General features: G+C 45.9%; 1 protein-coding gene across 2 annotated transcripts; it reads right to left on the reverse strand.

Moving 5' to 3' along the window:
• Positions 1-1,425: 1,425 nt before the first annotated feature.
• Positions 1,426-20,517, reverse strand: LOC139370487 (axin-2-like). Of its 2 annotated transcripts, none has more exons than XM_071109999.1 (10): positions 20,279-20,517; positions 17,830-18,760; positions 15,038-15,178; positions 11,852-11,954; positions 9,852-9,992; positions 8,637-9,052; positions 7,896-8,324; positions 7,560-7,655; positions 5,802-5,969; positions 1,426-3,263 (listed from the first exon to the last, which is right to left on the reverse strand). In XM_071109999.1, the coding sequence occupies exons 2-10, from the start codon at positions 18,651-18,653 to the stop codon at positions 3,137-3,139; spliced, it is 2,445 nt and encodes an 814-aa protein (XP_070966100.1). In that variant the 5' UTR covers positions 18,654-18,760; positions 20,279-20,517; the 3' UTR covers positions 1,426-3,136. The 2 variants fall into 2 exon arrangements, with proteins under 2 accessions (XP_070966100.1, XP_070966099.1); XM_071109998.1 differs by lacking the exon at positions 20,279-20,517 and adding an exon at positions 19,727-19,933.
• Positions 20,518-23,894: the final 3,377 nt, after the last annotated feature.

A 23,894-nucleotide genomic window follows, 5' to 3' on the forward strand; every position in this document is an offset into this window, starting at 1 on the left:
CTTTCTAATTCGCTAATGTAGCAGGACTGCGGTGACTGAATTAATTCTGTAGGGTATTTAATCATTTCCTGCAAATAAAAGCCAGATAATTGACGCAAATATGGCTGAGCCGTCTCGTTGGGATCTGGGGTACTTCATTAAATGTTTGTGTTGACTGCAGGAGGGAAAGCAGTTCCCCCAGTTCTGCTCTCTAGGCTACCAATTAGCCCAATGGCCCCATTTTGATCACTAATGTCTCCCATTAGGCCACAGTGGAGACTGCAGTGTACCTGGGTCCTGTTCAGTAAGCAGGAAATGTTTTCTTTTCAACATGGAGGTACGACTTGATCTTGTCCAATGAGAGCACAGATTTGTGTTTATTGTTGCAAGAGGTTGCGCCCTATTGAACATGACCCAGCTCTGCAAAGAGGGCTAAGACGACAGTACAAAAGGGATAGCTACCCATTGGGCAAAAACTGTGAAAACTAATTGGATTTGCTAAAAGTAATTTTTTTCACCCAACATTTAATCACATTTTTTGATTTCACATTGAATTCACATTAGTTGACAGCTCAACCAAACGTAAATCAAAACTAGACGTTGAACTCAAGTCTGTGCCCAGTGGGTAGGGTTCCCCTGGGGGTTCTTCCTGTGAGGTGTCAGCTGCCATGGCGATTTGCCATTCCTCTCCTCCAATGGAGAGAATTAGAAAATAAAGGAGAAGAGTCCATGGGGATCTCACAAAAGGCAACTGTTGCCTTGTAACTAGAGGGGACTTAGGGATTGAACACAGAATTTGTCCAAAATGGCCACCTTTTCTCCATATAGTGCACTATTTTTGACCAGAGCCCCATAGGCTTTGGTCAAAAGTAGTGCACTATATAGGGAATAGGATACCATTTAGGACTCACTCAGTTTATTTCTACCTTGACATCTGTCTTAGCCTGGCGTCCAAACTGCAGTTTGTACATTTCACTGAAACGTAGAAGAAAAAAACAGCTTGTATGCCAGGCTACTGTTTGGATCCCAAATGGCACCCTATTCCCTAAGTAGAATCTATGGACTCTGGTCAAAAGTAGTGCACTATATAAGGAATTGGCTGCCATTTGGGACACAGCGCTACATCTGTCTACCCCATGGGCCATGAGTGCACGATGCCCACTTCCGTTTGGTATTGAGCCCCTTCAGCTTACAGTCATCATTCTGCAGCTGTCTTGTACTAACTTTCCTCGATCATACGGATTCCAATCCTGTATAGAACTACAGAATCCTAACTTGAATTCAAGTGTTCAATTCAAGTGATCTGAAGAAAAAGGTGGAAATGTAATCTTGTGTCTGGAATGTTTCTCCAAAGAGGAGAGTTTTTGTTCTTAATGTCATATGCATTATCACACAACCAAGCATTCCTCGTTTGCAATTGAACAAGAGAAATGAGCAGACAAAAGCTTTCAGTTGAAAAATATAAATCTTTAATAAAGGGCTACATCCTCTTAATAATTACAATAATTATAGGTCCAGGTAAATCTTTAAATGAAACTCTGTATATAATGTATCATTTACAGTTTAGATAGAACAACAAAAGAAGCCATGGCGTAAAAACCAAATGACATGATTACAGGATATTATTAAATGCATAAAAAAATATTTTCAACATAAGACCCTTCTGAAAACCAAGGGAATAATGATTAACACCCTGAGTCAGGGTAGTACATGGTATGGCATCCATGTAGGCACAGGTGCTGTACTTAGAAAAACACTAGCCATAGTGTTTGTGTCCTTTTATCCAGACTTCAAACAAAATAAATGCATAATTACAAATGTATACAGGAGCTCTCTGTCGTTTAAGATGTTCTTTTCACAACATTCAAAAAGCTATTGGAGCAACATTTCTTAAATGTTTTTTTTTTTCTCTTTGCGAATAAATATGGATCGGAAGCCATTTTGAAACGTGGCGATATTAAGCCACCGCTTCCTGGAGAGGTGGTTCATTTCAATAGAAGCGCGACAAGGTTATTTTGGTGTGCTCGCTGTAAACACTATTTCTCCAGGTCCTCTCTGTTCACCTAATCCTAATTCATGTTCCTTTCTTTCTCGTCTTTCCCTGTGCGGTGCCTGGTCCACAAACAAAGGCACAACAACTAAGAAGGATAGAGCTCGGTGCTGGAGTGAGAGAAAACCAACTACTCTTACTCTGGCTTACAAATGGAAGAGAACACATATCAGCAGCAGCATATATTAAGACTGGGTTGTTGGTTGGTTTACTACGACAGTGGAAGGTTCAGTCTCAGCAGACCCCTGGTATAGTGAGGTTGGACAAGGGTAAAGGGGGGGGGGGGGGCAAGTTTGGGGGAGTGGGGGCACTAGGCTAGTGTCATGACCTTCGTGACATTACAAGGTAAATGCAATTTTTAAAAATCACCACAGTATTCTCCCAATACTCGAAGCAGCTTGTCCATCAACTGGACATGAGGAGGGAGGGGGGGGTAGACAAGTTGAAGGTGAGGGAGGGAGAGGACATTTTTTTAATAAATACTAAAACTTTCAACTCATGACAAAAGCGCATCAATATAATATAATACATGTATATATACACATATTTGCATGTATGTATATGCACACGTACAGAAGTTTCATTTTGTAACAACGTTTGCACAACGTCAGCACAATGTTATAAGAGCAGGTGGCGGCACACGCAGGGCTTCTGGTGCTGTAGCCAGTCCACCGCAGGTGATCAGGGAGCAACGTTCTCACAACGTTACCATTATTTAAATTGCAACGTTAGTCTCTCGTAATGGACAAACAGTCATCTGCATCTTCAGTGGTTAAATTCAGGGAGCCTAGAGGCCTCCAGTCGCCGTCTCTCTCTCTCTCTCTCTCTGTCTGTAGTGTCGTTCCCTTGTGTTTCTAAGGCTGATTGGTTTAGAAAGTCAGGGGGGGCGGGGCCTCTTCTGGGTTCGGCATACTTCATTGGCTCGTGTTCCTTCAATCACACTCCTCATGCTGGATATATTAACTCTTATTTAGCTTAATAGTAGGAAAGAAAGTCTAGAGCTTTTTCCCCCAATCAAGTCAATCACTCCGGTTCCTCGCGACAGTCTGTGCCCTGGAGGTTGGGTATTTGGTTGATGGGTACGGTAGGGTGGGCATAAGGGTGGCATCAGTCCATCCTCTCCACCTTACCCAGGACCTTGCCCTCGTACATGGGCAGAAGGGCGCCGTCCTCCCATACCTCCTCGAACACGGCCCCGCACTCAAACTCATCGCTGGCCTTCTTGAAGTAGTATCTGGAGAGAAATGAGAGAGAGAGGGGCAGGGTCAGAATACAAAACAAAACTAGCATGGTATCTTCCTCTTTAACTTAACACGATGGACGAGAACCAACTCCACACACACACACCTACACAACCAACTCCACACACACAATGACTCAAACCCGTATCCAAGCTGCCTTGGGTCACACAGTTCAGCGCCATCCCTCTCACTTCAAACAACAAAGCTTGACTGCATTACGCCACACCAACACCACTGACAAACAGAACCTGGCAACCCCAACCACTCCAAAAAGTTTGGGTTGCCAGGTTTGGTTTGAACTCTGTCAGTGATCATTTCAAGGAATTAGCAGCAGCAGCAGAGACTAAAAAGAGAGAGAGAGTGGGAGCTAAAGGAACTTGACTGCTGGCCATTGTACAGATGCCTATCTGTCCTGGAAGGTCTCATTAAAGTTGAAGGGCTAATTAGGACCTGTCTTAAGGCCCCCCCCTCCCTCTCCTAGCACTGAGCTCCCCTTGTCTAGCCTGGCCTTTTAATTGTGCCCCACTGTCAAATGAAGGGCCTTCCTTTCACTAGGGCTGACATTTCAGGTGCCTGAGAGTCTGCCTGTCACCGCACGCCCCACACACACCTACTAACACACTGCTAGAGACAACTATGGAGACACACAGAAAGACACAGAGAGAAAGACACAGAGACAGAGAGAGGCAATGAAACACACACGCACAGACAGACAGAAACTCTGGGCAGCTTTCCGATCACCAGCAGAGAACAGAGGGAGAGCGAGGAGAAGAGGAGCAGGCCTCTCTCCCGGACCCCCTCCGTGGGTGTGATAGATTGGACGCGGGCCGGGGCCCGAAGGCCAATACCCCGCGAGGGGGAGGACACCAATCCAGACAGTCTCCTGGAGGTCAAGGAGTCACCTCACCAAACACCCCCACACCCCTCCCTTCCCCAAAGATCCCAAGGTTGACTCAGCTCAGTCTATGAAGTCTACTGCCTAGAGTTTCTAATGATATCTTCTCCCCTTGTCCCCCCCCGCCACCCTCCACTTCTTCATCGTGTTTTTAAAAAACGGTGAGGGGGGGGGGGGGGGGGGGGGGGGGGGGTTGAGGAAGCGTTGTACAGCTGCTCCGATCAAGGTTTGTGTGTCGTAAATACTCCCGACTGGGATTTTTGGGGTGTGGATGGTTGGGTGTTGCTATGGGTTTTTGGCATGATGCATCTTCAACACGGTTGAAGGTTGTAGTGAGGGGCCTCAAACCTTTCTGGAATCCTGAACACTGAAACTATTAAAAGGTCCAGGCCTTAGCCAAGTGCATCTTCACGGCATGAATCAATTCTAAATAGATGCTTGTGTTTCTTGCCATTTAAATCACAACCCTACGCTTCTTTTCAGAGAGAGAGAATGGGGGAGAAAGAGAGGGAGAGAGAAGTGGAGATGGAGAATGGGGAGGGAGAGAAAAGGAGTATTTCCATTGGATCATGTTATATATGGCAAAATATTTCTCTCTGTGCAACATCTGGCACCGATATGGTCTGGCAGCGTGGCCGAGTACTGTTCTCCTGCCATGTTGAAATGAACCAACTCCACACATTCTGAACCATTAGAGCCATCGGCTTCAAAAATCGCCCTTTCTTTCCCGGAAGAGTTACGGTATAGTGGGGGTGGGTTTAGCTTGGACTAACAAGCAGATGTGGATGGGGGTTTAGAATCGAGATACGCATGTCTCGGAATACTTTGTCTTTTCGGTGCTACAACCTATACATATGACGGTCATTAAAATACTCTACTTTACTCTACAGTCCTCCTTTAGGTATAGGTTCCATGAATGTGAAATAGTGTGAAACGATTCAGTCCCTCTCTAATTCTTAACATAATGAAGTCAAAGCCACTTTCAACGACTGCTAAACAAAACACCAGTCATTTTGACAACTCATGCAACCCTTTTAAAAAAAAAAAAAAAAGGAATCTAAGAAGGAAAAAGGTGCCTGTGATTCTGCCTGATCTAATCCGTGGGAGGATTTTGGGGGCCTCGCAGTGGCGTGTTGAGTCTTTGTGCACAAAATAAAAGGCCTGGACTTCAAAGCCATCCTTATTAAGACTGCCTTACTATGGAAATCAATAGCAGATGTGAACCAAATATCACTCCAGTAAATCCCCCCCCTTTCCTCTCTGTACAGTGGATCGACCCATCCCTCCTCTCGCTCAGCCAGAATTCTGCTCTTCCTTCTCACGACTCCACATACAAAGCTGAGAGCTCCAGCTTTTCACACACGTTTAGTTCATACACAAACACACATGTACATAGACAAACACACACATTCAAATCGTGGGGGGAAAAGTGTGTCTTGCTCTTCAGCAAGAGAGAGTGTGTGTTGTGCATGAAATGTGTGTTTGAAAGGGGTGTGTTTACCTACAGTTGTACATTAAAGGTGTGCTGTGCATGAAAGGTGTGTGTGTGTGTGTGTGTGTGTGTGTGTGTGTGTGTGTGTGTGTGTGTGTGTGTGTGTGTGTGTGTGTGTGTGTGTGTGCTCGTCTAGGTGTTTACCTGTAATTGCCTTTTTTGCTAAGCTGCTCCTTGAAGTGTCCCAGGGTGAGACTGTGTGTCTTCATCATGCTGCGGTACGGGATCTCCTCACCACAGAAGAAGTAGGTGACCACCAGGTCACAGCCAGACACACTCGCGCCGCTGATCGACTTCTTTGGCTCTTTCCACCTGGAAACAGAGAGACAAGCAACACATTAGATAAATAAAGCATAACCTGATCCCATAGATAAAACTAAACATTTACATTTGAATAATAAGCACAGAAATTCTTATGCAGAGCGACAAACACACCCAACACGGGCAGTGTGTAACTGTTGGTTGGGAAGTTAGGCAGAACTGAATAAGCTGAATTTAGTGAGGATTAGCTCAGGTAAGGCGAACCTGACCCGATTACAGGTGTGTGTATGTGCGTTTCATCCCGCACACACACACACTTCCTCGTTCACTTCCAGGGGCCTTTTCGAGGTCCTATACTTCAGACGCAGGTGCCTGCTAGCCTTAGACAGCTGGCCCGCTGAAGGTCAGCCAATTAAATCTCCCAAAGACCCTGGCAGTCAGGTGGCTACGGCCCTAACATCAAACACAACCAAGCTGCCCTACACACACAGATACAGATGTACACACACCAACACACACACAGGGCCAGCGTAGCGAAGAGAGGGCCAAAATAACAACCAGGGGTTGTTACCTTCCATGTGCTGTGTATCCGCTGGTGTATGTGTGCGTGTGTATGTGTATGTATATGTGTGTGTGTGTGTGTGCATGTGTATGTATGTATATATGTGTGTGTGTATGTATGTATATGTATGTATATGTATGTATATGTGTGTGTGTGTGTGTGTGTGTGTGTGTGTGTGTGTGAGGACTACACCCATCATGTTTAATCTTAAATTATTAAAAGTGAGGGAGAAAAGAGGACTTCAAAAAGGGAGAGACATGCTGACTCACACTATCCCTACCGAGGGGAAATCAGAGAGAGGAAGAGAGGCAGCGAGAACAAAGGGAGAGACATGCCGACTCACACTATCCCTACCGAGGGGAAATCAGAGAGAGGAAGAGAGGCAGCGAGAACAAAGGGAGAGACATGCCGACTCACACTATCCCTACCGAGGGGAAATCAGAGAGAGGAAGAGAGGCAGCGAGAACAAAGGGAGAGACATGCTGACTCACACTATCCCTACCGAGGGGAAATCAGAGAGAGGAAGAGAGGCAGCGAGAACAAAGGGAGAGACATGCCGACTCACACTATCCCTACCGAGGGGAAATCAGAGAGAGGAAGAGAGGCAGCGAGAACAAAGGGAGAGACATGCTGACTCACACTATCCCTACCGAGGGGAAATCAGAGAGAGGAAGAGAGTCAGCGAGAACAAAGGGAGAGACATGCTGACTCACACTATCCCTACCGAGGGGAAATCAGAGAGAGGAAGAGAGGCAGCGAGAACAAAGGGAGAGACATGCTGACTCACACTATCCCTACCGAGGGGAAATCAGAGAGGAAGAGAGGCAGCGAGAACAAAGGGAGAGACATGCTGACTCACACTATCCCTACCGAGGTGAAATCAGAGAGAGAGGCAGCGAGAACAAATGGAGAGACATGCTGACTCACACTATCCCTACCGAGGTGAAATCAGAGAGAGGAAGAGAGGCAGCGAGAACAAAGGGAGAGACATGCCGACTCACACTATCCCTACCGAGGGGAAATCAGAGAGAGAAAGAGAGGCAGCGAGAACAAAGGGAGAGAGAGGAAGATGAACACACTCGTCTGTTTGAAGTGCGGGGCTGGACAGAGGAGGGTTTCCACTGGGGAAAGGCACAGGGTGACTCCTGTCTCTTTGAAGGCTGGTCGTTGAAGGCCTGTCAGTCACATAGAAAGACAAAGATACAATAGAATGAGATTGATGGCATCAGTATTCATGACACAGATGGAGAAAACACTGGAAAACAGGTGTAGGCTTCAACAGTCGCCTGAAGTCAGACATTTTCAGAAAATCCCACACCAAATTTGGATCGAGTCATTTGGCTCATTGTAAATGACTATACATTGCAAGCTAGGACAAAGAGGGGCTATATGAGTGTGTGTGTGTGTGTGCCTACCTCTGTTTGGGGGGCTTGGAGACCTCCTCTAGCCTCCTGCAGGCTTCTTCTAACTGGGCCAGAGTGTTGGGCGGGGGCAGGGGGGGCATGGCCGGGTCCTGGATGAAGGGGTGGGCCGGATGGTGACCTCCACGGAGGTGACCACCCGTGCCGCACACGCCTCCCCAGGAAGAGTGCGTTCGGAAGGGAAGCGTCTTGGGCGTGGAGGGGTCCGGGAGGTGGATCTTCTTCAGCCCCTGAGTACTGCCGTGAGGTTTGTTCTTGCCCTGCCTCTCGCTCTCCAGGATCCACTGCCAGACGTTCTGCGAGCGGTCCGTGGAGTCCAGGGGCAGGTGGGGCGGGGACGTGACCCCGTCGCCGCCGTTGGCCTGGCTCAGGCGTATGCCTTCGCACGGCTTCCCCGGCCGCTTGGACAAACTGCTGCAGCGGCTGGAGAAAGACGGAGAGGAGAGGGTTTACATGGGACTCTTCCACCAGGAGAGGCTACATCTACAACAAGCACCAGCGATAGGAACAAAACGGCTCGTCACATCAGTCAAAATGAAACTCAAGTAGGACGGTCATATCCATAAGATAAGTGCACAGTTTAAAATCACTGACCCAAGTACAGCCCTAAGGTAAATGTAGTTGTATGTGAAGTCTATGTGAACTGACCCCCAGCACAACTCGAAAGTAAATGTAGTGTACTTGATGTGAATTGTGAACGAACCCCAGTACAGGTGATATTGTATGTGAACTGACCCGGGGGTGAAGTCGGAGTAGTCGGCGCCCCCTGGGGGACAGAGGCACTGGATGTGCTGCGCCGCCTCGGCCTCGATCTGCTCCTTGCTCTTGGGGCCGGTGGAGGTGTGGTGGTGGATGTAGTGGTGGTGGATGTGCTTGGTCGACTGCCTGTTCCCAGCCAACAGGCCTTTGGTGGCCCCCGGATACGAGGGCCCCAGGAAGGGAACCACGGCGGCGGAGGGCCGGTCGGGAGAGCACGAGCGAGGCGAGTGGCGGATCACGCCGGGCGACTGGCATCCGGGCGTCTTGAGCACCCGGGACAGGTGCTCGTCTAGGATGGCCTGAGCGTCCTCGTCGGCGCCGGACGAGGGGGGAAGCAGGGGGTGGTGGAGCGGAACGGTGGTGGAGGGGTCGCTCTCGTCCCTCTCCTCCTCCTGCACACACACAAAGACATAATGCTTTAAAACATGGACGCAATATAGAAGTACAGGGACAATATAACCTACTCAATTCCATAACACTACAAATATAAGCATCGCTAGCTTGCTAAACCCAACCAAATTACATTTGCGGAAAACGCTACTTCAGTCAGTCGACAGGACTTCGACCATTCACAGCAAACTTCACACTGCGACAAACACCAGGTACTGTATTGGCTTGTGAAGTAGCGGAGGCTAATTCTATGGCGTAACTTGATTTGACTTCCAGTTTCTTTCACCCTGGTTCTACTTGCCAACAGGCTTTGGGTGTGCTAGCGTCTTCTTTCTTCATCTATAATGCACAGCAAGCCCAGACTCACAAAGAGACCGGCACTACACACACTCAGCAATACGCCACTGGAGAGTTGAGCGCTAAGCGCTAACCATTTCAATAAACTTCAAGTGTGCCAAGAAACATAAGTTTGAAACTTCCACAGAAGAAGGGACTTTAAGAGAAGAAGTCTCTTAAACTGCACGGCAGACCCTTAGTCGGTTAAATTCTTTCTAAAGCAAGACTGCACGCAGTCTCTTTGAATCAAGGAAGAAGGGTCAGCTAGCTAGCTACAACCTTGACTTCTCACATGGCTCCTCCTATCTACATTGTCTTTCTAGGTAGCAAAGACAGGGTTCAGGACTGGAGGGTCACCTAAACTAGGTCGCAATGGAACGTTCCAAAGCTCATTGCTCAATGCAGGTGGGTTGGGGAATGAGGTGGGATGTACCAATGTAGTTTGGGAAGGGGGGGTTTTCTTACCTCCTGGATCTGCTGTAGCCTCTCCTCCAGGGAGCTCATGGTGTCCTGCTCCCTCTTCAGTTTCTCCAGTCTGGAGATGAGCTGGGCGGCGAAGGCCGAGGGCTCCACCGGCGTCATCTCCTTAGGCAGCCTGTGTGTCCTCTGTAGGGGGAGATGGGAGAAAGGACACTTTTGAGTGTGTGTTTGAGTGAGTGTGAGTTAGTTGTCCCTAGTTTGCCCCCTGATTCCTCCAGTGCCCTCTCCTCTAACTCTATAGGCTTCCTTTGATGCCCTTGCCCCTGGGCTAACCCCTAGCCCGATACTCCCTCCCCATGCCCGCTGTCCTTGGCACTGCCTGCCGGTCGGCGGGGTAGCAGTTGGCCTGGCTCCGAGGAGGAGGGCCCCCCGCCTGCGCCCTCTGTACTCCGACCAAGCCATCAGCGGAGGCAGCCTCTGAAGTCAGCACACTTCAAAGGGGCCCTTGTCAAACATCAAACACTCCAACCCTTGGGGTGGGAGGGACACGCGGCTTTAAATCTCCCCGAATAAAAGACAGATATCGACAGTCAGAGGAGGAGGCAGAGAAGAAGAAAAAATGGAGGGGGACAATATTAAAACAAAAAGAGGACGGAAAAAAATGAGGAAGAGGATTGAGAGATGTGTGGAGTGGTAGGGAGGGAGGGAGAGGAGTCAAATACCGGGGAGATCTAAGGGGGAAGTGGTAATTTATTTCCTGACTGCACGCAGGGCACCTCTGAGGTACTGTAGTCGCATTATCCTATTTTTCTCTAACTATATGTGCCGGCTTCTCTCATCTTCTTTTCTGTATTATTATGTGGCGCACTGGCTTTCTTGATTTGACTCTCTTTTTGTTGTTCCTCTCATCTCTTTGTAGAGACGATGAAGGGAAGTGAGAAGAAAGGAGCGAGAGGGGCTGCTGGCAAAGGCGCGTCAGCGCCGCGCAGAGCCCCTGCTGCCTGGGGCTGGTGCATCTTGGGAGCCCGAGCCATCTCCAAATCAGGAGGGAGACATTAAAAGGAGAGCAAGTGGGGAAGGGAGGGAGCGAGGAGAGACAGAGAAACAGACAACAAGGGCCCCTTCTACTTGGCTACAGCTCTCCCTACACAACACAACACACCCACACACACAAAGCCTTCCCTATGCATCAAGACAGTACACAAACACATTGTGAAGGGAAGAGGACAAAACTATTTGCATTGGTTGTTTTCTGACACGGGTGCCCAATCTAACCACTCCAAGCCCTAGAGCTGTGCCATGAAGTACCACGTATTTAGAGGCCCCTGCTTGCACATGACACTACAGGCAGTGGGGGTGGTGAGAGTCATATGGGGGCTGGGGGGCTACTGTCACAAAAGGGGAGTGTGTGTGGGGGGGGGGGGGGGGCTCTGTTGGAGGTTGTCAATAAAGAGGCCAGGCAACCTGGGTCCTATTCATTCATCGCCAAGATCAAAGCACAGGGCTGAGAAGTAAGCTGGCTGATTTAGGGAGCATCACAGGGCTTGGTTCTGTGACCCCTGACTTCTAATGATAATCATCGTCATTATCACCACCGTCATCATTATCACATTTTTTATTTTATTTTAATTATTTTTTTTACATTATGCATTTATAACATTCTTGACTAAGTTCTGGTGGTGAAACAAACACAAGGAAGGAAAGCAACAGGGGCCTATAGATGACAGCTATAAATGACAGCTGTTGGACAATGGGGGGGGAGAGGGTGTATACGGTTGAGCAGGAGAGAAAGTAAGTGATATGAAAATTCCTCCTTTCATTTACCCTGACTTTTGATAGGAAAATGAGCGGGGAGAATATAGTATTCTATCACAACATCATAACACCATACAAGAAGAAGAAAACACAGTTCCCAACGGGGCGAAAGAGAACCGGGTTGTAAAGGGAGATTGAGAAAAGTTTGTGGAGTTTTAAAGATATAAAGACACTGTGTATGAAGACAGCAGACATCAAAAAACCGGAAGTAAATAGGGGGCGGGACTCACAGGAAAGTGGGGTAGCGAGACCAGGCCGTTGATCTTGACGCTGCGGTGCATCTCCCGCTGGATCTGCTTCTTGGTGCCCAGCTTGTATGGAGGGATCCCATCTCTGTCAGAAGGGACACAGGTAGGGAACAGGGTCAATAACACAGTCACAGGTCACTCAAAATGTCCCCCGAAGAGCCAGGGATTAGTTAGAAAACTAGCAACGCTAACCGCTACATATCTATCTCCATAGAAACATTTCAATTTTCTTGCCACCCTTTCTCTTTGCTTAGAACCAAGTAATACCCCCAATGCACTAGCGAGGTGAAAGACATTAGCCTAGCGATGTGGACAGAACCCTGAGGGGAGGCTGATCGTCACTGAAGTGAACAACCCAGCACCACCCTGACCCCCCCCTTTCCCCCCGGGTGGGCACATCACAGCCCAAATCAAAGACCAGAGGAACCCCTTGAAGGGCCTTGAAGCCAAGGCAACAAAAACACACCGGGACAATGGGGGGAGATATGCTAAACATCCCGATGCTGGGGTTCAAAAGTGCCCCACTGATAAGTTCCCATCAGTCCTTGTCAACACTGGAAGGGACTGATTTTTCAAATAGCAGCCAAGTGAGGTACTTTCAACTCCAGCCTCAGTAACAAGGACTACCTTGAGAAAGCTGGCTAAGAGAAGAAGCCTAGAACGCTGCTACTCGAGGGGCTAGCGATCTTGCTTAAAGCGGTGTACGACGTGTAGGTTTGACATAAAGAAAGATTGCCATAATGTGGCTGAAAAAAACAAGTGTCTCTGGACAGTTAATCCTTCAGGCAGTGGCAAGGGGGAAGAAAATACATATTCTTCTCTTTCTCGCCCTCCAATGTGTGCTTTTCCAGTCCGCTGCCATTTAAGCCTGGCCAATTATCTTGGCCTTTTTGGTTGCTCAGAAGTGTCTGACCTAGCCCAAGCGCTAGTTTTTCCGCTGCCTCTGAAATCTCACACTCATGCACATATGCACCCGCTGCCATCTTCATTTGGCAAGTATTCCGCCAGCAAGCCTCTGATCTCAGCAACATCAAAAGGCTGGTTTGTAAGATAAGGTAATGTTTGAAGTTAGCGCAACAGCATTCCCTAGCGTCCAAGTAACTCCATAAATAAGATATAAGCAAAAAGTGAAAAGAAAAAAAATCTGCCCCCCCCCCCCCCCCCAAATCCTCATCCTCTTGTTCTTTATCTGGAAATGAGATTCAAATTTGCAGTGTGCCTTTTACCAAACTATAAAAGGACACACTAATCAAATTGTTCCCCCCCAATGAGGAGGAACAAGCTGTGGTTTTTATTATAATCGGTGAGGGGTAGAGAGAGAGAGAGAGAGAGAGAGAGAGAGAGAGAGAGAGAGAGCAGGCAGACAGGAGATTGTCAAAGGTTCAAAGAACTCTGCAGGGCAGGCCACTGCGAGGCGCTACACTTCGTAACATAAGATGTTTTAATAATTAACATGAAGACGTTTGCAGGAAAAAGACGTGACTGAATTCCAGTGGGATCTATTTTTTTTCCACTTAATACATAATTTGGTCAAATGACTGGGTTTGTATGCCTCGGGGTCCTACTTACTCTGCATTACCAGATGGAGCCTAGATAGCACTGTCAACAATGCACATTGAAGAGCAGGATACTTCCCTAACTTTTATCCTAGGATTACAAGCCACGATCCTTAAAGACAATTGAAAAAAAAAACGTGAGAAACTCATGACAAAGAAAAGTTACAGTTCACAACAAAACAATGTTCCAAACAAATACCCAACTCCTTCCACAACACCACTCAATCTATCCCTTTCCCTTTCTCTCTCTCGCGCTCTCTCTCATTCCCTCTCTCCTGTTGCATTTTTAAATCAACCCCAGCTCCCCTCCCCAGCAAGCCGGCCCTATGTGATGGCCGAGGCCCTTTGTGATGGTTGTGGTGGCGATGCATATGGGCAAAGAAGAAGAAAACAGACCGTGCCCTCTTTCACGGGCCCTTACTTTATGGGGATCTCCTATTCAGTTGTGCAAGTCATTTTCAAAGCAGACAGCCACCCCTCTTATCCCTCTAAGCTCCCCTCGGCTAACAATAGGCTGAAAGCGATTCAGTTAAGCCTTTTATCCGCCGTGCACTTTATTTTCTCACTCCCTTGCACGCCAAACCCTCACCGTTCCCCTGCTATTGGCTCAGAGTGCAGGAGGAGTGGGTAGGAGAGATGGGAGTAGAGGGAAACAGGGGGGAGGGCGTTGGGGTTGGAGGGGTGAGGGAGGGAGGAAGGTTGGGGTTGATTTTTGAGGCGCCCTAATCTGGGCAGTGGGAGTCCCTCCTGACCCTATCCTGGGGTTCAGGAAGGAGTAACCTCCATGAAAGCCTCGCTGACACATGATCGCAGCAGCAGTGGCGCTGCAGCAGCAGAGAGAGAGGGCCAGTAGCAGAGCAGGAAGCCGCGCCACCATGTGAGTAAGCTCCCTTTCATTTGCTGCCAAAATGTTTCAATGAGTTTGTCTTAAGGTCCAAATGGCTATTTCCCCTCACTCTCTCTCTCGCTCTCTCCCTCCCCACCCCCCCTCTCTCTCTCCCTTCTACTCCTTCAAAGGGAAAAAGCGATTAGATAATATAAAAAAAAACAAGGCTGTTGTGGCAGAACGGTGGGTGGGTGGGATGGATACATTTCTACTTTGAGGAAAATTGAGGCAACACTCCACCCCCCCCCCCCCCCCCCCAATATCAAGAAGTTCTGCCTGTAACAGAATAGACATCAAAAGATTTTTCCACATAATGACTTTCACAGACCCCCCCCCCCTCCTTCCCTCGAGGCACTTTATACATTAATATAATTACCTGAACTCAATCTGAAAGGATCATTAAAACCTAAACATCCCATTCCATTTCACCACACAAGCTTCCCAGATAGACTTGATATTTAGTCCAATTGTTTCCCGTATATATATATATATATATATATATTTATCCATGAAAGGTATTCACTGAATGGCTAAATGAGCTTTTTTTGAGCTTCAGAATATATAGAAGTTCAGACATGCTTCAGAAAGGCAGGCCTGGAGTCAGCTTTGAATGTGAAATGGTTTTCAGAATGGACATGGAGTTGACATGGAATTGACCCCCGACCCAGGTCAAAAGGTGAGAAACCCAGAGAAAACCCTGGAAGGGAATGCTGAGAGAACACTTACACACTACTGTCGGTCATGGACATGGAGTCGTCCGTCATGGCGTCGCTGGAGATCTCGCTGTCGTTGGCACTGGTGGCGGGGGCGAACACATAGCCCGAGTTGACAAAGTAGGGACTGGCCGGGTCCCCGCGTCTGTGTGACCTGCCAAACACAACAGCAACAGTCCATTTTACACTACAATACATATTCCACCATTTCATTACTGAAACCCAAGTAAAGACTGTCAGTGCCATACAGAGACGTCTATTGGTGAACCTGTATTAGTTATGTAAATGGAGTTTGTGTGTTAACTTGTATAAATGTTTTAGTAAGAGTCTTTGCTTTGGAGTAAAAGTTTGATTTGAAGTGTTTCGAGTCCGAGTTCCTACAGATTCGAAAAATTAGTCACTTTCGCAAGACTTTGGGGCCTCAGGAATGTGACAACACTCTCTGAGGAGATGTTTTCCCCTTTATTTTCTCTCTCCCTTTCATGTCCCCTCCCCGTCATGCAGGCAGGGAGGTGGGGATGGGGGTGAGGGAAGTGAGCAGCTCAGCTGTATGTGAATGGACAACAGAGCCACTTCCCCTCGCTCTCCTGCTATCTCTCTACCCTTTTGTTTGGGCAAGGCCCCTACTCCCGCACATTTCCACTCTCTGAAGCAGTGTACTCTTTTCTTGAAGTGTTTTTTTCTCCTCCCCTTCCTTCCTCCCTCTCGCTCTGCTCTCTCTCATGTCTTCTCTCCTTAAATCCAGGCCCCTCTGTATACTCCCCTCCTCCTCCTCCTACAACCAAGCCCCCCCCTCCCATCCTTCTAAAGTCTCTCTCTCCCCCTCTCTACTTTTACTCTCTCCTGCTGTGTTGCATTCCTGTTCCACTAGTGAAGGGGGTGGACAGGGAGGAAAGAGGGGAGACCTTGAGCTTGGGGGGGGGGGGGGGAGAGCGCAAAAGAGAGAGAGTGTGGGAAGGGGGAAGGAGGGCCTCTTTCTTTATGAGAATGCCTACTGCCGGGAGGATGACTAAAGCCGTAGGCCCCAGCTCAAACCTGACCTTTGGAGGTTCAAGCAAAGAGTCAGGTATTTAGCGCAGCTGGGCTCTCGGTTACCCCCCCCTCTCTCTTTTTCTTTCTTTCATTATTCCGCTGTTCCTGTCTCCCTCCAAAGCACATGCTTAGGCTCTGTCAGAGGGATTTCTCTAAAGGACGAGATAAAAGCAGTGGGTAGAAAGGACGTGGAAAAAACATCACAAGCGAAAAGGAGAATGAGGGTCTGACGCTGACCTGCGCCGGCTATGTTTTTCACATTATTTCGGAGGAGAGTGGCTACGTTTCTGAAGGATTTTTACAAATGTTGTTTATCTGAGTGCAGTTGCGAAATTAGTTCCACATGTTTCAGATGGAAATGTGTTGACCTAAACAGTTGGTGCTGGGCAGGGGAAAGAAGAGATGAGAGGGGAAAGGGTGGGGAAGAGAGGAGAGGGAGGGGTGGGGGCTATCCCTTTCCTTCAGTGAAACACAAGAATGTGCAGATCACACCAGGAAGCTGAGGAGATGCCCTCATGTCAACAACCCCCGAGTCCCCCTTCAGTTCCCAACTCAACATGGCCCCTTCTGAACATCCTGTCTGCCACAGCAACACTGTCCCCCAGCCTGCTGCTATTACTAATACTCCTGACATAACCCACTGCAAAACTCTGGTAAAATGATCTGGCACACTATTTTAGCATGAAAGTTGAATATGAATTAAGAGAAAATACTAGCAATTTAAAACTTGTCATGAAACTATCATACACTTTTCTCCTCAACAAACATTTCTTCCCAGCGTTACTATTTTGTTTAAGAGGGAAAACTTCCCCTTTTTCAAATCCCTCTTTTCCTATGGACACTGAAAGGAACAAGACACTCTCTAACCACTCTGTGGTAATTGTGTCCAGATGTTGTTTTTATTGTATGGACATACTAGGGGAACAGTTCGGTGAAACACGTTGGAATGGTTCTCTTTGATGCAAAACCTTGTGCATAAAATCCACACTTTCACAATGTTTCTGACTTGAAGAGTTTGCAGCTGTTGGACAATATGTGGGACGAGAGCTTAAGAAACAAACCCAAAATGCTTTCCAGAAACACTATCTTTGATCTCGGACCAAGAGGCCAATATCTCTTCTGGGCATTACTCACTTTCTCTCTGTGTGCGTGTGTTACATTGTAGTCTGTAATAATAGGACTACTTAATAATAGGCTGAACATTTTTAAAATATTGCATAACTTCACAATGGAATCACTAGTTTCATGTACTAGCTGCAACAGCCAGCCAGGCAGGAATGGTGTCTGAATTCATGCCTCTACTGGAGGAGCAATTTCAAAGCACAGGAAACTTGAGCAAGCCAACAAAGGGCTGACTGCAATACAACATTTACTTGACAGGAAAGACCAGATCCATTGATGTTTTGCACCCCCTAACTAACTGCAGGGCAGAGGGGACAGACAGACATTTTTCCACTTTCAGATTTTTTCCATCCATCAAGCAGCTTTTATCTCAATGGAATTTGAGGGGAAAATGTTGTATTGACATGGCTGGGCAAATAACTAGTTCAAACGCATATTTGCTCTTTACATGTTAATAACTGGATTATATGCTAATTATATGCTATTATCTAATCAGACAACATGCCCAATATCTAATTAATTTACTAATACCAGTAACCTTAGGATCTCTATTCAACATAAGCATATTGACAAACAGCCATAATAAAAACGATCAACTCAATTACGCGATAGACTGTAAACATAATCAATTCAATTAAGACATTCTCTTACCTGTACCCATTCTCCAGCACTTCCGCCGCAGTCCGAATGGAAGCAGTGGCCCGTAGCGCATTGGCAGATAGTCCAACCACAGAGGCTAACGTTGTCGCCTTCAAGTCACAACTCCACTCCTCTTCCTCAATGAGAGGTGGCAGAAATCCGCACATCAATTTGAGGCTCCCGAGACCGCTATGGTTGGCATAAACCGTGTTCTCGCACCCCGTGTGCACATATTCAAGGTATATGTCAGAAGTTAAAAACATCTGGTACGCATTCTCCTCCATGGTTGACTGAATTTCCGTTTGTGCTTGGTCAAACATCGCAGAGTCTATTTGTTGCTTCTTAATACTATCCCTTATGTAGGTTTTAGTGGCAGGTTTCAACTGCGTGGCAACAATGCTGTTGTTTTCAATGTACCGTTTGAAAATAGCTTTGGCAACTCGTAGCGTTTTGGTATCACTGAGGTCCATTTGCCTAAACCCGTTGCAGGCGAACCAAAAGTCCAAAGTGTCCACGCATTTCTCCCGCTCCAGAAAGGTCCTGAACAGGTGAGCACCGTCTTGGTCACCCAGGAGAAAATGCAACGACTTGGTCCACCGGGCGAGCGGTGAATCCGGCGACGCGCTACCCTCAGGTTCACCGAGTCCATCCTCGTTCCTCCTCGGCGTGGAGCCGGGAGACGCGACGGTGACAGCTTTAGCCTTGTTTTGGGCTCTCATTTTGGCATGTTTGCAGGGAGTATGGCATGACGCCTCTCCCTCCTCCCCCGGAACCGGGGGACGGGGAGCATCTTCTCGGAAGCTACTGCTGATATGGTCCGTAAGCGCTCTGCTCATGGCTCCAGCTCCGGTTGCCGTGTGTGCCGTTGTGCCTGCTATGAGCTCCACTGTAATCCTCCTCACTCTCTTAAATCCGCGGGGGAGTTTCTCGGCTCCTTTTCACTCTGAAACAGAAAGTATTGATCTAATCAAAGCCAGATCCAGCTAACTTCAAAGGGAGACATGAAGTAAACAGTCCCTTTCAGATCTCCGCCGGTTTGCAGAGAAAGAAAAATGAAAGGTTTAGTCTCATCAATCTATTTATAATCTAAATGGGGGTTTAGCAACCTATATTTACAGTCTGCATCGATTTGTCACATCAAACGACCGTTGACAAGAACAATCGTTTCACATCGCCAACATTCCTCGCCAAGTACGCACCTAAAATATATTTTACGCATATATCAAAGCGATCACCTGAAACAGCTATCATTTCAAATGAATTATCAGTCTAAATGTGCTTCCAATACTGTTATCTGCATTATGCATAAGGATTGCGTTCCCACGAACCACTTGTCCTCATACATCCAGTGTTGCACATCACACAGCCAGCCATCCAAGACAGTGAAAACGCATCCTATGCGCCACAATTGACTAAGGTTCCTATAAATGGTGAAGACAAGAGCCCCGTACAATGATCACGATCAACAGTAGCCTATAATTCCTTAAAGCATTTGCAGTTAGCCAACTACATTTCAGCTCACATGTAGGCTACAACACATAATTATGGCAGCGAACACTAGGCAACGTGTCTGAGCAACGCGATATGATTACCCTGCACAATACAATATTACTAGGCTACTAGACAAGATACATTCTTATTCGTTTTTTAAAGAAGCACTTTACGTCATCTTCAATAATGTCACAAGTAAAACTGTCATTATTGTGCCAAATGTGCCATAAGCCCACGCGCCGCTAAACTATTTTTTTGCGCAATCAAAACAACGTACATTGTATCATTTATACTAGAGCTTAGTCTGTTTACAAGATTTGCATAAACAATCGATGTGTCCCAACTACTCATAAATAACATCGTGAAAAGAAAACAGCTCGCGAAGTGTATATAACATGGGCTAGGCTACACCACATACCATTGTAAAACGAAACCCGAATCCAGCAGAAAGTGAAGAAAAAACTATTCCCATTTGCTTATGCTCCGTCCTCTTTAGTAGTATATATCCAACAAAAAGTCCGATGGAAGTGATGGTAATCCGACAGTGGACTAGATTTACTTAGCCACATGTGTCCTTGATGCAATAGGGATAGTCTAATGTACCCTGTCCCATTCAACAACTGACCCCAAAGTACGCAGGCACTGCTTCTATGTAGATCAGAGGGGGTGTCGACATTTCGAGGAGGCGGGAGAGGGGGGACCTTGCAGAAATCATCCCACTTTTCCCCTTCTTTCAGACTATGATAAACTACATCAACTAATATTAGTTTCTTCTACAGCCTTCACAATCACGAAAACATTGATCCCCGATCTCAGAGTTGCCTTACTTATCCATTCTACGATATTTTCTCGCCCACAAACAACAAGTGTAGCCTACATTTCTCAACTTCAAAGCATTGCAGAAACACATCAAAGCGACCAAGAGAGGGGGCCTTGGTTAAGGTTGCAGAACTGCATTCTTGCAACTTACCATCGATGCACACGAGTCCTTTCCCGTATGATCAGAAACGGTTCACGGCGGAAAAAAAGTAACAACCCAAAAAGTATTACAATTTCACTATCAGAAAGCTGGTGTTAGTCTACTCCGCTCTGATGTTTATCTCAGAGAGAAGAGGAATATAAAATGTAACCCCTGAAAAGAAAGCTCGTTTCCCCTTCCCCAGGTACTGTTTCAAGTAGTCATAGCAAGCTGCAGATCTCCTCTAGGCTATTTCAAAACGAACGGGCTGAGGGTTTAACAGTGGACATCAAAGTAAAGAACCGCCGGCCTGGTCCCGGAAGATACATAAAAACATCTAAAAACCTTTCCGATAACAAAAAAACACAGAGGCAAAACAAATTCACTGAATTACATCGCCACACGCTTCAGCCAATATATAGACCCCGAAACACACTGTTGAACAATAGTCGGCCGTACTTAGAAAGCTGTCAGGAGGTTTTCTGGAACGACAAAAGTTTTTACTAGGTTGTAAGGACCTTATCAAAGACTGGCAATCTCGAGCCAACTCAGAGGCTTTGGAACGTCTGAAGTAAGTGATCTACCGCCCCAATAGCATTATCCCTGCAATCCTTCTGTTGCTACATACACTTTAAAGAGACATGCCTCCTTTCCTAAATATTTGGTATTTTAACCTCCTGGTTTCTGCATGGTAGACAATAATGCAAAATTCATGTAAATTCCTGTAAACAGTTTATGTAAACAAAGTTGGCTACGCTTCATTTGGGTTTCTCATAAACAAATGCATGTTTTAAATTTGCCATTAAAATGCCAAAGGGATATAATATATAATATTATTGTCAAATAAAAAATCATAATATATCAAATAATCACATGAGGTAGTTATCTAGCAATATATTTCAATATTTCCATTGAGACACTGGGATGATACTGACAAATAATTCAACACATTTTTGTTGTTGTATTAGCCTATCTATTCAGGAACCACCTTAACATCATACCTGTCAATACCCACACACGGAGAATCCACAGCCTACTATGACATTAGCTGAAATTGGCTATGGAAGACAGACAAGACATGTTTCCTGGGCTTTTAATTCGGATGACTTTCACTAATGTCATTGTGAAGGCATCTTAAAGGAAGGGTTAGACAGTGATCCTATCCCAGGGTACTTCAAAGACTATATTGTCCCTTTGATGTTGAAAATCAACTTTAAAGGAAAAAATGTAATTATGTAAGATAATTCAGACACACAACACTTGAATCATGACACAGGAGAGGAGAACTAACATATTATTACTTTAAAATATAACTCTTCTATTGACACTCATTAGTCTGTACAATCATGCATTCTTTAGGTTCTGATCTGATTCTATAGGTACAATCATGCATTCTTTAGGTTCTGATCTGATTCTATAGGTACAATCATGCATTCTATACCTAATTTGCATACATTGTGACAGCTGGCCATGTCAGGTCCCAATATAAATATCTATAACCCCTACTTCTCCTATCACAATCACATCTCAACTTAGTCCAGTCACTCCTATACACAGGAATGTATAGACATTCTAAAATGCATTTAGTTCCATTCCCCACACAGATGCTTGAGGCTAAAGGACTGTAGATGAGGGTCACTTTTTCTATGTTGAGTCAGAATATAAATTCCAAGCATTTCCGTAGAAATGTTGTCATCTGCAGCAGAATTTAATTTAAGCGCTTAACCTTTCGGGCCCTCCATACTATTTTCCACCGTTGATACTAAACCTTTAGCTCTGTGCACTTGCAAAGACAGTACAGCCACTGTGTTAAAGAAGCTGTATGGAACTTTAGCCTCTAGGGGTGCTCCTGAGCCAATCAGGGTCCTCTAAATGGGTTTCCTCAATGAACAGAATTACAGAAATATTTTCCAGAAATGAACAGAAAGGGTTTCGCCTATCATATTTCCTCGAACCCCAACAACAATAGCCACATTGCTTGGTCTGGATGAATGTGATAGGAGGTCATCTACTGCCGCTGTTTATGCTGGAGAGCTCTGTAAAACAATCCAGGCCCAAAACACACAATGGTTTCCAACACTTCTAAATGGGAAGTGCCTACAGTATTGTCTGGGTGACGGAACGCAAAATTAGGTCATTGGCAGACACTGTGAAGTTAAAAGCACCAACTCAGTGATCTGTGAGTCTAAATTTAAGTCAATGTGATATTTGAAATATGTAAGCTTTTTCTTGATCGTTATCGGCCAATGGCTTCTCCCCAGCGGCAGTAATGAAAGGAGGATTGAGATAGAGAGGGTTTTTCTGAAGAGGAGTATATTCTTTAAGTGGGATACTTGACTTGTAGGATGAGATGATTAACTTCAGTCAAATTGAATGATATACCCTACATATCACTTCTAAGAGACCAACTGGACAACTATGGCTCTCTGAATAGAGATTGCTGTTGAATTTTGTGCTGATATGGAGAATGTGTCCCAAGTTGTAATGAAATGTTAAGTATTTTAAGATGATTGACTGTGTTTCTACTGCATATACATATACAAATGAGCAAAAAAGACTATAAAATGAACAATGCAAATACTGAGCAATATTGTATGCTACTGTACATTTTCTGGGAAAATTATATTATTTTGTACAATTGAACAGAGAAAGAGATTTTTTAAAGTTCATGATGTCGTTGACCTTAACAAGGGCCCCAGGAAGCCAAATAGACCCACTGCATCAAATATCCACTACCATATTTTGCAGCAGGTATGATGCCACACATACCAGTGGGTTTGGCTTAGAAAAATGGAAGCAAATGCTAATACTTTACCTCATACCTCCTGTCAAATATGGTGGTGGATCTTTGATGTTATGGAGTTATTTTACTTCCACGGGTCTTGGTGCTCTTGCTAAGTTCAACAGCATCATTCATTTTTACAAGTACCAGGACATTTTAGCACATCACACAAAATCCACAAAGAAATGGTTAATTGACCACAATATCAACATTTTGCAATGGCCATCTCAGTCTCTGGATTTGAACCCCATTGAAAACCTTTGGTTTTAATTGAAGAGGGCAGTCCATCAACTCAGATGAAGGATACCAAGGATCTGTAAAGATTAGGTATCGAGGAATGGTCTAAGATCCTTCCCAATTTGTTTTATAATCTCATAAAACATTTTAGAAAAAGGATAAATGTCATTATCCTCACAAGGGAAGGGGAGGATTGAACCAGGGGTGCCAATCATTTTGAAACATACAGTGAATTCGGAAAGTATTCAGACCCTTTGACTTTTTCAACATTTTGTTACGTTACCATTCAAAAATGGATTAAATCGTTTTTTTCCACTCATCAATCTACACACAATACCCCATCGTGACTGAAATATGACATTTACATAAGTATTCAGACCCTTTACTCAGTACTTTGTTGAAGCACCTTTTGCAGCGACTACAGCCTCAAGTCTTCTTGGGTATGGACACTACAAGCTTGGCACACCTGTATTTGGGGAGTTACTCCCATTCTTTTCTGCAAATCCTATCAAACTCTGTCAAGTTGGATGCACAGCTATTTTCAGGTCTCTCCAAAGATGTTCGATTGGGTTCAAGTCCGGGCTCTGACTTGACCAGAAGCCACTCTTG

This window comes from Oncorhynchus clarkii, chromosome 17, assembly GCF_045791955.1.
Source record: "Oncorhynchus clarkii lewisi isolate Uvic-CL-2024 chromosome 17, UVic_Ocla_1.0, whole genome shotgun sequence".
Lineage (NCBI taxonomy): Eukaryota > Metazoa > Chordata > Actinopteri > Salmoniformes > Salmonidae > Oncorhynchus > Oncorhynchus clarkii.